The sequence below is a fragment of the Acomys russatus genome, chromosome 19 (assembly GCF_903995435.1).
Source record: "Acomys russatus chromosome 19, mAcoRus1.1, whole genome shotgun sequence".
Classification (NCBI taxonomy): Eukaryota; Metazoa; Chordata; class Mammalia; order Rodentia; family Muridae; genus Acomys; species Acomys russatus.
In genome coordinates this window covers 18813534-18826329 of record NC_067155.1, presented here as the reverse complement: position 1 = coordinate 18826329, position 12796 = coordinate 18813534, and the positions used below count along the sequence as shown (strand labels likewise).

At 54.6% G+C, this 12796-nt stretch overlaps 1 protein-coding gene across 1 annotated transcript in view; it reads left to right on the top strand.

The window, feature by feature from the left end:
* Positions 1-12796, top strand: part of Sipa1l3 (signal induced proliferation associated 1 like 3) — an 86852-nt gene that overhangs the window by 29982 nt on the left and 44074 nt on the right. The window contains exons 8-10 of the mRNA XM_051162778.1: positions 676-950; positions 4355-4606; positions 6155-6292. Coding sequence (XP_051018735.1) covers positions 676-950; positions 4355-4606; positions 6155-6292 — 665 coding nt within the window. The remainder of the gene's footprint in view (positions 1-675; positions 951-4354; positions 4607-6154; positions 6293-12796) is intronic.

The window sequence follows — 12796 nt, the reverse complement described above, 5'->3', positions numbered from 1 at the left end:
TGGCTCAGTGGTAGAGCCCCTGCCTAGAATCCCCCAGTGAGGGGCTGGGGTGTGGCTCAGTGGTAGAGACCCTGCCTAGAATCCCCCAGTGAAGGGCTGGGGTGTAGCTCAGTGGTAGAGCCCCTGCCTAGAATCCCCCAGTGAGGGGCTGGGGTGTGGCTCAGTGGTAGAGACCCTGCCTAGAATCCCCCAGTGAGGGGCTGGGGCGTGGCTCAGTGGTAGAGCCCCTGCCTAGAATCCCCCAGGGAGGGGCCGGGGTGTGGCTCAGTGATAAAACATTTGCTTAACATGTACATAATTCCACCCCTAGTGCCAGAAAATAAACCAATTAACTAATTAATTAATACTCTAACCAAAAAGCCATGCCTACCTGCTCACCTCACAGCTCGCACACCTGACAACGGAGGGCTGAGAGGTGAAGGAGGGAGCAGGGCTGTTTGGAGACTCTAGTCCATGGCCTCTGCGATATCAAGCGCCGAGCGGTATTCTGGGTATTTCCTACCCAGAAGCCGGGAGCCCACCCTGGGATCCTATGATGCTCATCCATCTGGGATCCTGGTGGCACCTGGAAGGCAGATGGAACTTGCCAGGCCGTCTCAGCGGGGGCTGATCAGACCAGGGTCCTCAGAACCTCTGACCGAAACCGCCAGGGCTCATCCCACCCGCTGCCCGCAGGTGATGACCAACGGCTGGGAGACAGTGGACATGACCCTACGGCGGAACGGGCTGGGGCAGCTGGGCTTCCATGTGAAGCATGATGGGACGGTGGCTGAGGTGGAGGACTACGGCTTCGCCTGGCAAGCTGGCCTCCGGCAAGGCAGCCGGCTGGTGGAGATCTGCAAGGTGGCCGTGGTGACGCTGAGCCACGACCAGATGATTGACCTGCTCCGCACATCTGTCACCGTGAAGGTGGTCATCATCCCTCCCTTCGAAGACGGCACTCCCCGACGGTAAGGGCGTCACCCCGAGAGGCCGGCCAGGCCCGGGGTTGGCAGCTCCCAGGTGGTCCTCCACTTCCCGGTGCTGCGACCCTTCACTACAGTTGCTTGGGGTTGTGATGACCCCGCCGCACCCCAAGTATACAGTTATTTCCGTTGCTGCATCATAGCTGTAAGTTCCTGACTGTTACAAATCATAATGTAAACTCCTGTTTTCCGATGGTCTCAGGCGACCCCTGTGAAAGGGTCATTTGACCCCTGATGGGGTCTTGACCCAGGGTTAGCACCGCTGTGATAAGCCCTGTTTCACCAGAGCTAGTGACTCCTCGTGGGAGCTGGTTCTCGGTGTAAGCCCTGTGTGTGCACCTCAACAGTATCCATGACGACCTAGTAATCGCCTTTTCCAGATGGCACACACGTGTGAAAGCAGCTTGTCCCAGGTCATGCTGGGACATTTATTGGGCGCCCTACTATATGCAAACTCCATTTGCCGTGCCGGGCGTAGGACAGTAGTGGACAAGGCAGAGCAAGCGATTTGTTTCCTACAGGGAGAGGCAGACTGCAAAGTAGATAAGGCAAGGTCTGGTAGCGTGCGCCTGGAGTCCCAGCCCCTGAGAGGTGGAGGCAGGGGGATCAGGAGTTCAAGGCCAGGCTCCACTGGGTTTATTAGGTTCACAGACAGCAGCAGCAGAAAAGCAAACACCAAACCAGCCCAAACAGAACTCTGTTTCTGGCCAGCAGAGGCTGCTGCTGTGGCTGTGTGTGTGCGTGCAGCTGGGTGTTTGCGAACCACCTGACCTGATGCCAAGATCCAGACCTTGGTCTTTATGACTAAGCAGCAAGTGCACCTAACCACTGAGCAATCCTTCCAGCGCTCTACTGTGTTACTTAGAGAACAAAACCAAGATCAAGTTCTCTGTTGTTCAGGCCAGATGCCCCTCCGCAGCCCCGCCCCGCCCCACCCTTCACAGCCCCACCCCTCCACAGCCCCGCCACTTTCAGTCGCACCTACTTTAATGAAATTGTGGGCCTCAAAGCTGCCAAGTCCCCAAATGTGGACGGCCCAGATTCCATGCCTCCATATTTGGGCAGTTCCATCTGGGCAGGACATGGTGGTGCGCGCGCCTTTAACCCCAGCACGCAGGAGGCCGACACAGCTCGGTATCCGTGAGTTCAAGCCCAGCCTAGTCTACAGAGTGAGATTTCCCCCACAAACACGCCTAAAGAAACAAAAGAGAAAGAAACAAGTGCAGTGAGGGGCTGATACTTGATTGTAACCCCAGCACTGGAGACTGGGAAAAGGAGGACTGAACTTGAGGCCAGCCTGGACAATGAAGAAAGATCCAGTCTCAGAAAGGGGCGAGGTGGGGCAGTCAGTTGCTCTGATTGGATTTGAACCCTGCTTTACAGGAGCGAGGCCGTGTCTTATACCATAAACCTGGCTTGGAAGGCCACAGGCCCCCATGGGGACGCTACTGACATTGTTTGCTAAATGAAAGTGGTATGCCTGTCAGAGTGTCCCCTAACCCCACTCATGCCTGTGGAATGCCCAGGCATCCTCTCCAAGACCAGGGGAGCATGGAAGAGGGGGAGACGGCAGGCAAGAGGGGGAATGGTGTGCAATGCTGGCGTCTGGGCGTGGCCATGACATGGCTATTGCTTTTTCTTTCTCTTTCTTTCTTTCTTTTTTTTCTCCCCCCACTAAGATAGGTTCTCACTGTATAAGCTAGCTGCCCTAGAACTCCATCCAGACAAGACTGGCCTTGAACTCAGACTCACCACTGCAGCTTAGTTCCTAGCTACTTCTCTGCCTCTTTTTTTTTTTTTAATGCATATGAATGCTCTGCCTGCATGTACCTCTGCAGGCCAGAAGAGGGCACCAGATCGTAGATGGTTGTGAGCCACCATGTGGTTGCTGGGAATTGAACTCAGGACCTCTGGAGGAGCAGGTGGGGCTCTTAACCTCTGAGCCACCTCTCCAGCCCCTCAGCCTCAGTTTTGTTTTTCTTTAAGCTATGAAAGGTAATATACTGGAGCTGAGGGTGCGGCTCAGTTGGTAGAGTGCTCACCTAGCATGTATGAGGCCGTGGGTTCAATCCCCCAGCACTGCGTAAGCCAGACACGGGCAGCGCGCACCTACAATCCCAGCGCTCAGGAAATGGAGGCCGGAGGATGCAAAAGCCAAGGTCTTCAGCGTCGTTACTGTCACCCTCCGTCGGTCCCCCTCCACAAGTGACGCAGCTGTGGCCTGGGTCCCCCTAGCATAGCAACGCACACGGAGACAGATCTTTGCGCTCCCCGCCCCCACCCCGATAATTCCAGCAGTGGCTCCCGGGTGTCTCTTGCTGCTCTGACAGGAAGTGCTTAGAGCCTGTGACAGCCCTACTCTAGTCACTGTGTCTGGGGTGAGAGATGTCTCTGATTGGTTGGGTGTGGGTCACATGCTCATGCCTAGCCTCCAGAAGTGAGATCTGCGGGGCTCAGAGCACAGAGCAGTTCTTGGGCTCTGTGGCCTCCCTCTGCCTCTGCAGCCTGCCCTATCTGCTGCCCCTGTCAGGCTGCTCTCTGTCTGGGTTGTTCCCTACCCGGTGCCTGGGGGCTCCTGATCCCCAAAACAGCCATAAGGACCTGCTGAGCACCAGCTCTACCACACTGCCACAGAAAGGTACCCCAAGTAGGGCCCCCCGACAGGAGCATATCCCCAGGTCCTGTGGCCTGACCCTGTACATAAAGGAACGTCGGGATGAGAGCCCCTGAGCCTGCCCGGCGGAGCTCAGCCTTCTGTAGGCTCCGGCCCCTTTCTCTGCTGTGTGACAGCCGCAGCGGAGGTGCCAGCCTAGCCTGGCTCCCGAGCCCCAGGCGGGACCATGCAGTGTGGTGCGCGTGCCAGCCCGACATGGCTGCTCCGCATCTATTTCCAGGGTTCTGGGTTTCATTGCTTTTTTTTTTTTTTCCTTTCTTTTTCTTTCTTTTTTTTTTTTAACCACCTTGCAAAGTAGGTCACCTGCTCCTCTTCCGGCAGCATTTAGGGTTCCTGGGAACAAGGCAGAGAGACTGTCAGTCCTTTGATTTTTGAGGGCGTCGGCTTTTCTGGCCCAAAGTACTGCTTGGGGGTTGGGAGGGGCTGGTCTTGGAGACCCTGGCTGACCAGAGGCCTGGGCCAGAGAAAAAGGAGGGGACAAGGGAAGCCAAGGCTGGGAGGAAGGCCGAGGGATTCAGGTTTTGCAGTTGTAGTCCTGTGTTGGGCCGTGGCGCAGGATTCTAAGCTGGCACGCATCAGGCCCTAATTTGAAGGGTGTCGCTCAGCCTTTAAAATGAACCAGCATGGTTTGGAGTTGGCCCACTATAAACCAGCCCACAGAAGGCCTGCGTGCTAGTGGGCCCAGACCTTACAAGTAATAAACTTGTTTTTCCAGGGGTTGGCCAGAGACCTATGATATGAATACTTTGGAACCCAAGACAGAGCCGGAAACCAGCACCCCTGGAGGCCGGCCCCCCTACCGCAGCAATGCCCCCTGGCAGTGGAGCGGGCCTGCCTCCCACAACTCTCTGCCGGCCACGAAATGGACAGCCCCTGCCACTCCTGGGCATGTCCAGTCCCTGAGCCGACTCCCGAAGCAGACGCCTGTGGTCCCTTTCCGCGAGTCCCAGCCACTGCACAGCAAGAGGTAAGGGCCCTGGGGTGCCGCTGCCATCCGTGTCCTCCTGCCTACAAGCCACCCCTCTCCCTACTGTCTCTCACCCTCGTTCCTTTTCTTCCTCCTCCCCTCAGTCGTGCTTGTCTTTCTTTCTTTCTTTTCTTTTCTTTTTTCTTTTTGAGGCAGGGTCTCTCTGTGTAGCCCTGGCTGTCCTGGACTCACTCTGTAGACCAGGCTGGCCTCGAACTCACAGCGATCCGCCTGCCCCTGCCTCCCGAGTGCTGGAATTTAAGGCGTGCGCCACCACGCCCAGCCCTTTTCCCTTCTTATCCCGCTGCCTCCCTCTGCTCTACCCATCATTTCTTCCTTTTCTCCCCATTCCTCGGCCCCATCCCACGGGCCCTGGGACAGGGACACACATCTCTCTACAAGGTTGGAAAAGTTTTTTCTCAAAGGCCAATAACAGAACCTGCAGGACTAGCCTCTTGGGAAGCTCGCCAAGGGAGTAGCCCACACAGGTGGCTCTCATAGCTGGCCGTCCCCTCAGGCACTTTGCTATTGGTATTTAATCCACACTGCTTTGTTTTATTTCTATTGAGGGTTGAGCCTAGGTCCTCTGGCATGCTGGGTAAGCTCGCCTGAGGGAGGGTTGAGCCTAGGTCCTCTGACATGCTGGGTAAGCTCGCCACTAGATGCATCCTCAGCTCCCTCTGCCTTCTTTGGCGCAAGAGCTCACTATGCTGTTAGGCTAACCTGGAACTGGAGCCTCCTGCTCCCAACTGCAGAGTTTCTTGGATTGCAGGCCCAGCCGGGATATTTACTTGAATGCACCCTATTTTAAGAGATAGAGCATCCTGGCCATGTGGCCCCCATTCTAAAAATAAACGTATAAAAATATAGAGTCAGGCAAGGTGGCGCACGCCTTTAAGCCCAGCACTCGGGAGGCAGAGGCAGGCAGGTCTCCGAGTTCGAGGCCAGCCCGGTCTAGGTAGTGGGTTTCCAGTCGGCTAGAGGTACGGTCATGAGAGTCAGTCACGGAAATAAATAAATAAGGGGGCCTGGAGAGATGGTTCAGTGGTTAAAAGCACTTGTTGCTCTTGCAGAGACTCTGGGCTCGGTTCCCAGCGCCCACATGGTGGCTCACGACCATTGTAACTCCAGTTCGAGGGGATCTGATGCCCTCTGCAGGCATCAGACACCCATGTAGTGTGCGTGTGTATGTACATGCAGGCAAAGTACTTCACACAAGTAAGAAGAAACAGATCTAATAAAAAATACGTACGTTAAAAAAAAAAAAGTACATACATACATACATTTAAATTTCTCTAAAATGAAGGGACAGAGGAACACCTTGTCCCAGGAAAGGACAGAGAATTGTCCTAGGTGGCCCCTCGCCCAGCTGCAAAGCTGAGTGTGGAGCACAGAGGAAGGAAGACGGGCCGGACTCGGCTGCTCTCCTCTCCCCTAGCTGCAGATCCAAGGGGTAGATGCCAGACCCGGCCTGAGGCAGACTTGATGGGGAAGTCTATTGTCTGCCTCTTCTGGGACGCCTCCTTCCTCTGTCCCCTGTCTTTCCAGGCCCGTCAGCTTTCCAGAAACACCTTTCACGGCATCACCAGCAGGGGCCGACAGAGTCCCTCCCTACCGACAGCCTTCCGGGAGCTTCTCCACCCCTGGCTCTGCCACCTACGCGAGATACAAGCCATCTCCCGAAAGGTCAGCGCCTTCCCTTGCCTTTGAAATGGTGTCATCTGACGAATGCAGCCGCATGATTTCATTCCTAGGAAGGGCACCTCACTCTCACACTCGCCGTGTTCTGGGGTTCATGGGCCCCCAAAGGGCAGAAAATGACCACCAGGGCGTTGGCAATGTCTCATTCAAATTTAGAACAAAGAAACAGAACAGCAAAAAATCCGAGCTAAGCTGATCTGGCAGAACTTGTCATTGGTTCCACTAGCAGAAGAATTTGGGTTGCCATTTTTCTGGACACCTTTATTAATTTATCACACACACACACACACACACACACACACACACACATACACACACATCATATATGTATTTTTTTTTTTAACAAAACCATCCTCTGCATGCATCCCATTCGTCTCTCTCTAGTCACCCACCAAAACCAGGCCGTCAGTATTTTCCAGGTCACACGGTCTTGCCAACTCTGTCCCTCCCCCTTAGAGCCAGCTCCAGCCTGGCAGCATGAGCCACCTTCCCTGACTCTCCATGGTTCTCCAGTGCCTTTGGGAACAATGCAAACAGGACAGCACAGCCTTCGAGCCCCCAGGAGGCCTGATTCCAGCTTGTCCCCAACTGTCCTCCCCCCTAGGTCCCCGCCCCATCCCTGTATTTTAGGTGGAGGCTGCGAGCCTTGTCCTGACTGCCTCCTACCCCTCTTCCACTGCTGTGGTCAGGCTGCTCAGCCTCCCTGACTCTGTCCCCCACACCTCCTATCCCAGCGTTCCCAGCGCCCTCAAAACACATCCTGCCCCTCACTGTGACTGGCCCAGCCCTTTGGAATACTGCAGTTATCTGTGAATGCCACACAGCAGCCCACCAGCCACAAGCTCTGAGGTTTTTAGGCAGTCTGTCTTTTCCTCACTGGAAACCCTTCAGGAGAGACCAGCCTCCTAGGCTGAGCTGTCCCCCAGGATGCCTGCCCGAGGAAGGAGGAAGGAAAAGACCAGCTCTGCCCCCTCAGTTCCCTCTGTGGGCCCTGACCCGGATGTGCGCAGCATCCATTCTCTTAGCTCAGTTAAGAGGGACAGAAAGACAGGCAGAGAGAGGCCAGCCACCTTGTTGGATACCAAGCCTCTGCTAGGAAATCAGGGGGTGGGGAACCCAGTGTTTCATCTTCTAGAGGCCGCTGTACAGCCCCCCATTGAACACAGGGTTCCAAGAGCTTCCGGTGCGTGGAGTACTGAGAGGCGTGTCTGGCCTGCACAGTTGCCAGGGCTCCCGTTGTGTCCCCCTTGCTTGGGCTAGAGAGACATCCCACAAACCACCACGTGGCTGAGGAGGAGGAGGAACACAGTCCCACCTACGCAGTCCATGCCAGGAGTGTTGGCACTTGAGTAAAGCCAGGGGACATCGGTGGGAGTTTGCTGCAGAGAGGAAGAGGCACAAATGAGTAAAAACCAACAGGATGAAGGAGAGGCCGCGAAGATTCTGGAACATGTAGTTTGCTGGGACGACACCTGGGCTGTATGGTGACAGCAGTAACTGAATGGTAACAGCAGATGGGATGGGGCTAGGCCTGGTGCCTCGGGCCTGCAGGCCCAGCCACGCTACACTCTAAGGCAGAAAAAAGAGAAAACTAGAAGAGACAAAAGCAGGGCCAGGCATGGTGGCGCACGCCTTTAATCCCAGCACTTGGAGGCAGAGGCAGGTGGATCGCTGTGAGTTTGAGGACAAAGCGAGTCCAGAACAGCCAAGGCTACACAGAGAAACCCTGTCTCAAAAAAACCAAGAGACAAACAGACGAGCAAACACGCGTGCACATGCAGGCAAATATTCGTAAAGTAAGCCTTAAGTTTTGGCTTTGTTTTTCTTTTTTTTTCCTTTGGTTGTTTTTTTGTTTGAAGAAGGTGTAGTTCCTTGATAAAGCGCGTTAACCATCTACCCAAATAAAGATTCTCGGGGAGTCCCTGGGTTGGGCCCAACGCATCCAGGCTGTGAACATGTAACACGTATGTTCAAGCACACACGCTTCCGCATGGAAATCAGTGTGCGCTTGTCTGGGAGCGGTGCCCAGGGCATTCGCTCGCTGTGTGCTGGGCCCGTTTCACGTTCCCGCCAGCAGCCTGTGCGTGCTCCAGGCTCTCCACAGCCTCCGTGCCATGTGGCGTTGTCACCATTTTTTCATGTTAGCTATTCCGATGGGTGTGGGGTGTGCCGGCGCATTGTCCTTGTGATTTGCGTTGCTCTGAGGGCCAGCAGCGCAGAGCATCCTGTGTGCTGGTCTGCCAGCTGCGTGCCCTCTCCAGCAATGCGTCTGTCTTGTGCCAGTTTCTAGTTCACACAGTGCTCTGCAGCATTTTGTGAGCCTTTGTACGATCGGCCTTCCGTTTCCTTTTTCATCTTCTTCATGGGGTCTTTCTCGAACCAAAATGTTTTTTGATGCCTAAACTATGCTTCTTTTTCTTCATATGAATCAGAGTTTTACCCTTATCCCCAATCATAGCAGAGACATTGCTACCACTGAGCCACACCCCAGCCCCTCACTGGGGGACTCTAGGCAGGGGCTCTACCACTGAGCCACACCCCAGCCCCTCACTGGGGGAGTCTAGGCAGGGGCTCTACCACTGAGCCACACCCTCAGCCCCTCACTGGGGGATTCTAGGCAGGGGCTCTACCACTGAGCCACACCCCAGCCCCTCACTGGGGGATTCTAGGCAGGGGCTTCACTGCTGAGCTGCATCTCTAGCCTTAAAAAACAAAAAAGCTCTTTATATTATTGTTATATAGGGTTTCATTAGGATACCTAACTGTATCTCAGCCTGACCTTTAAATGGAGATCCTGCCTCAGCCTCACCAACCTGTGTGGGTGCCATTGGCCCCAGTGTCCTTGATTATTTTGGCTTTTGTTTAGGTGAGAGGTTTAGGTCAAGTTTCCTTTCTTGCCAGGAACGTTGCTCCACCAACATACTGGAAAGCCAGTCTATCCTCTGTGTTGCCTTTACTCCTTAAAGCAGATACCAGCGGGAGGAGGAGCTGGACACAGCTGTGTGCTCTTTTTCTGAGTTCTCTGCTCAGTCTCTGTGGTGTGATCTTGGGGAGCCCTCCCTGCAGCTTCATCAGGTAGATGGATTATCCATCCCCATTTTACAGAAGCAAAACTGGGGCTCAGCAAAGCTGGGGCTACCGTGTCTGAGCCAGGAAGCAGTCTGGACAGGAATCAGGCCTCAGACTGCCTGGGGCTGGCCCTGGCAGGCTCCTGCCCCCAGAATTCTGGTCCCCTGCAGACGCTGCCCATGCTCACCTCATGCCTGGGAGGCGGTGTGGGGGTTGTACCAGCCTCCCTGGCACTTTCCTCTGGGATTCCGGCTCTTCTCGGGGTTCCAGGGGTGCCTGGCCCTGACCTCTGCAACTCCCGACTCAGCGTTTCTACCTCTCCCTGTAGCTGATATTGAGCGTGGCCAGGTGTGCCCAGCACACTCAAACCTAAGCCATCCCAAGTTAGCCATCACAGCGCACCAGGTCCTTTCACTGTTGCCGTGAAGGGACAGCTGACAGTAAGCGGCTTCAGGGAAGAGGACTCCCTTCAGCTTAGTGTTGAATTGGTACACGGGCAGGCCTGGTGAGGAAGGCACGTCCGTAGGGGGCGAAGTGGCGGAGACACAGTGCTAGGGCCCCTTCTGCCTGTGTGCTCATTCACACCCATATCCCAACCCCTCACCTCAGGGCTAAGGCAACCCAGGCTGCCAACGATGACCCAGAGCTCCCACCCCAGCCTTCTGAGCGCCGGGGACACAGGCGGGTGACGTTGGCCAAGGCTTCGCACATGCCAGCGAGCACTGGGCCGAATGAAGGACACCCTCAGCTGCCTTTTGTTTTCACAATGGAAGAACGTGACCTAGCAAGTTCCAGGCCAGCCAGAGCTGCCATCTGAGACCCTATCTTTTATTTTTAAAAAGTAGTAGTAGAAGAAAGAACAAACAAGTGAACACGCTAGGGGCAGAGAGGACCACAGTTCAGTTCCTCACACGCACGTAGCGGCTTGCAGCCACCTGTAATTCCAGTTCCAGGGGACCTGCCACCCTCTTCTAGACTCTGTAGCCACTGAACTCAAATGGGTCACGTACATACAAGCAGAACAAGTGCTTACATGTATAAATTAAAAGTGAGGCCGGGCGGTGGTGGCGCACACCTTTAATCCCAGCACTCGGGAGGCAGAGGCAGGTGGATCGCTGTGAGTTCGAGGCCAGCCTGGTCTACAGAGCGAGTCCAGGACAGCCAGGGCTACACAGAGAAACTCTGTCTCAAAAGAAAAAAAAGTAACAACTGGGGCTGCAGAGACGGCTCAGAGGTTAAGAGCACTGTCTGCTCTCCCAGAGGACCTGAGTTCAGTTCCCAGCAACCACATGGTGGCTCACAACCATCTGTAATGTGATCTGGCGCCCTCTTGTGGCCTGCGGATGTGCATGCAGATAAAGCACTGTATGTATAATAAACGTTTTTTCTTTAAGCAATCTTTAGGGGCTGGAGAGATGGCTCAGTAGTTAAGACCTCTTTTTCCCCTTCGAGAGGGCCAGCTTGGTCCCTGGCCACCCACCTGGTGGCCACAGTGTTCTCTAGCTCCAGTCCATGGAACCTAATACCGTCTTCTGACTGGTACAGGTGCCAGGCACACACACGGGATACATTTATACATGAGGCAGAACACTCATACACATACAATAAAATATATAAATTTAAAAGTAGTAAATATAGAGGCTGGAGAGACGGCTCAGAGGTTAAGAGCACTGGCTGCTCTTCCAGAGGTCCTGAGTTCAATTCCCAGCAACCACACGGTGGCTCACAACCATCTATAGTGAGATCTGGCGCCCTCTTCTGGCCTGCAGGTGTACATGCACGCAGAGCTCTGTGTACATAATAATAAAATTTTTTTAAAGTAAATATATATTAATATATAATATATAGTTCTGTATTATATGTACTAAGAATGAAAGCACTTTCCAGGTATGGCGGTGCACACCTGTAATCTCAGCACTCCAGAGGCTGATGCAGGTGGGTAAGGAGTTGAAGGCCAGCTTGGACTGCATACTGAGACTCGGTCTCAGAGTGCGACCGGAATGGTAGACCTAGGCTTCGAACCCCACAGTGAGCTTCTGCAAAGTCACATGATACCTAGAACTGTCACTTAAGCCATCAGGACTTACATCAGTCATGTGACAGAGGGATAGCCACCACTGCGGTTTCTTGGCTCGACCAATAGACAGAAGATGATAGATGGAGTGTCAGCTGACCGTGGCTGTATCACCCATCATCCCTTCTGTCCCTGCCCCCCTCCCACCCCGCCCCACCCTCTAATCACCCACCTCTGTCCCATCAGTGAAGGCTGGAGAGAGGCACATGGGCCACGCCTTCCATGTGTGTGCTATGCCTGGCCACGCCTTCCACATGTATGTTGTGCCTGGCCATGCCTTCCACATGTATGTTGTGCCTGGCCATGTCTCCACCTGTGTGTGTGTGTGTGTGTGTGTGTTGTGCCTGGCCATACCTTCCACGTGTGTGTTGTGCCTGGCCACGCCTTCCACATGTATGTTGTGCCTGGCCATGTTTCCGTGTGTGTGTGTGTGTGTGTGTGTGTGTGTGTGTGTGTGTGTGTTGTGCCTGGCCACGCCTTCCACATGCATGCTGAGCCTGGCCACGCCTTCCACGTGCATGTCTACATCCCTCTCTGCCGTGGAGGGCGGAGGGCCCAAGCCAGCCTGCTAGTAGCTTGGGCCTGATGAGCCTTTGATACCGTCCCCAGCCTCCACAGAGTGCACCCAGCCTCTGCCTCACAGCCCCAGAGCCACAGCTCCTCAGCCCGTCCCATCAGAACCTCCTCAGAGCCTTCATCTGGAAAGTAATTTTTTAATTTTTTCAAGAAAACATTGAGTAATTACCACATCTCAGACAAGATGGAAGGCAGCCATGCGGCCCACTCTTCTTCCAGGCGTGTTTACTCAGAGCTGGGCATACAGCGCAAGATAAAGAGCTGTCTTCACTTTAGTGAGGTTCACCAGAATTTGCAAGTGTTAAAAGTGGTCATGTAAGCCGGGCGTGGTGGCGCACGCCTTTAGTCCCAGCACTGGGGGAGGCAGAGGCAGGCACATCTCTGTGAGTTCGAGGCCAGCCTGGTCTACAAAGCGAGTCCAGGACAGCCAAGGCTACACAGAGAGACCCTGTCTCGAAAAACCACAAAGAAAGGGGGGGGTGCCCTGTATGAGACATCCCAGCCTTCCATAGACTGAGGAGCACAGATTAAACAGAAGATAGAGATTTAAAAGTCCCATCCAGAAACTCAGTGAGAGTTGGGAGATGGCCCAGTCAGGAGCATACCTGCCGCACATAAGCAAGGGCCCCGCGTTCAGTCTCTAACCCTGACAGGAGTTCTCCCGCCGTCGCTGCAGGCACCTACTGCCTCAGTGCGGAGCGGGCGGAGACGGGCTGACTCAGATCTCAGCTGGCTTGCCAGCCTGGCTAACTGGTGAGCCCCAGGTGCAG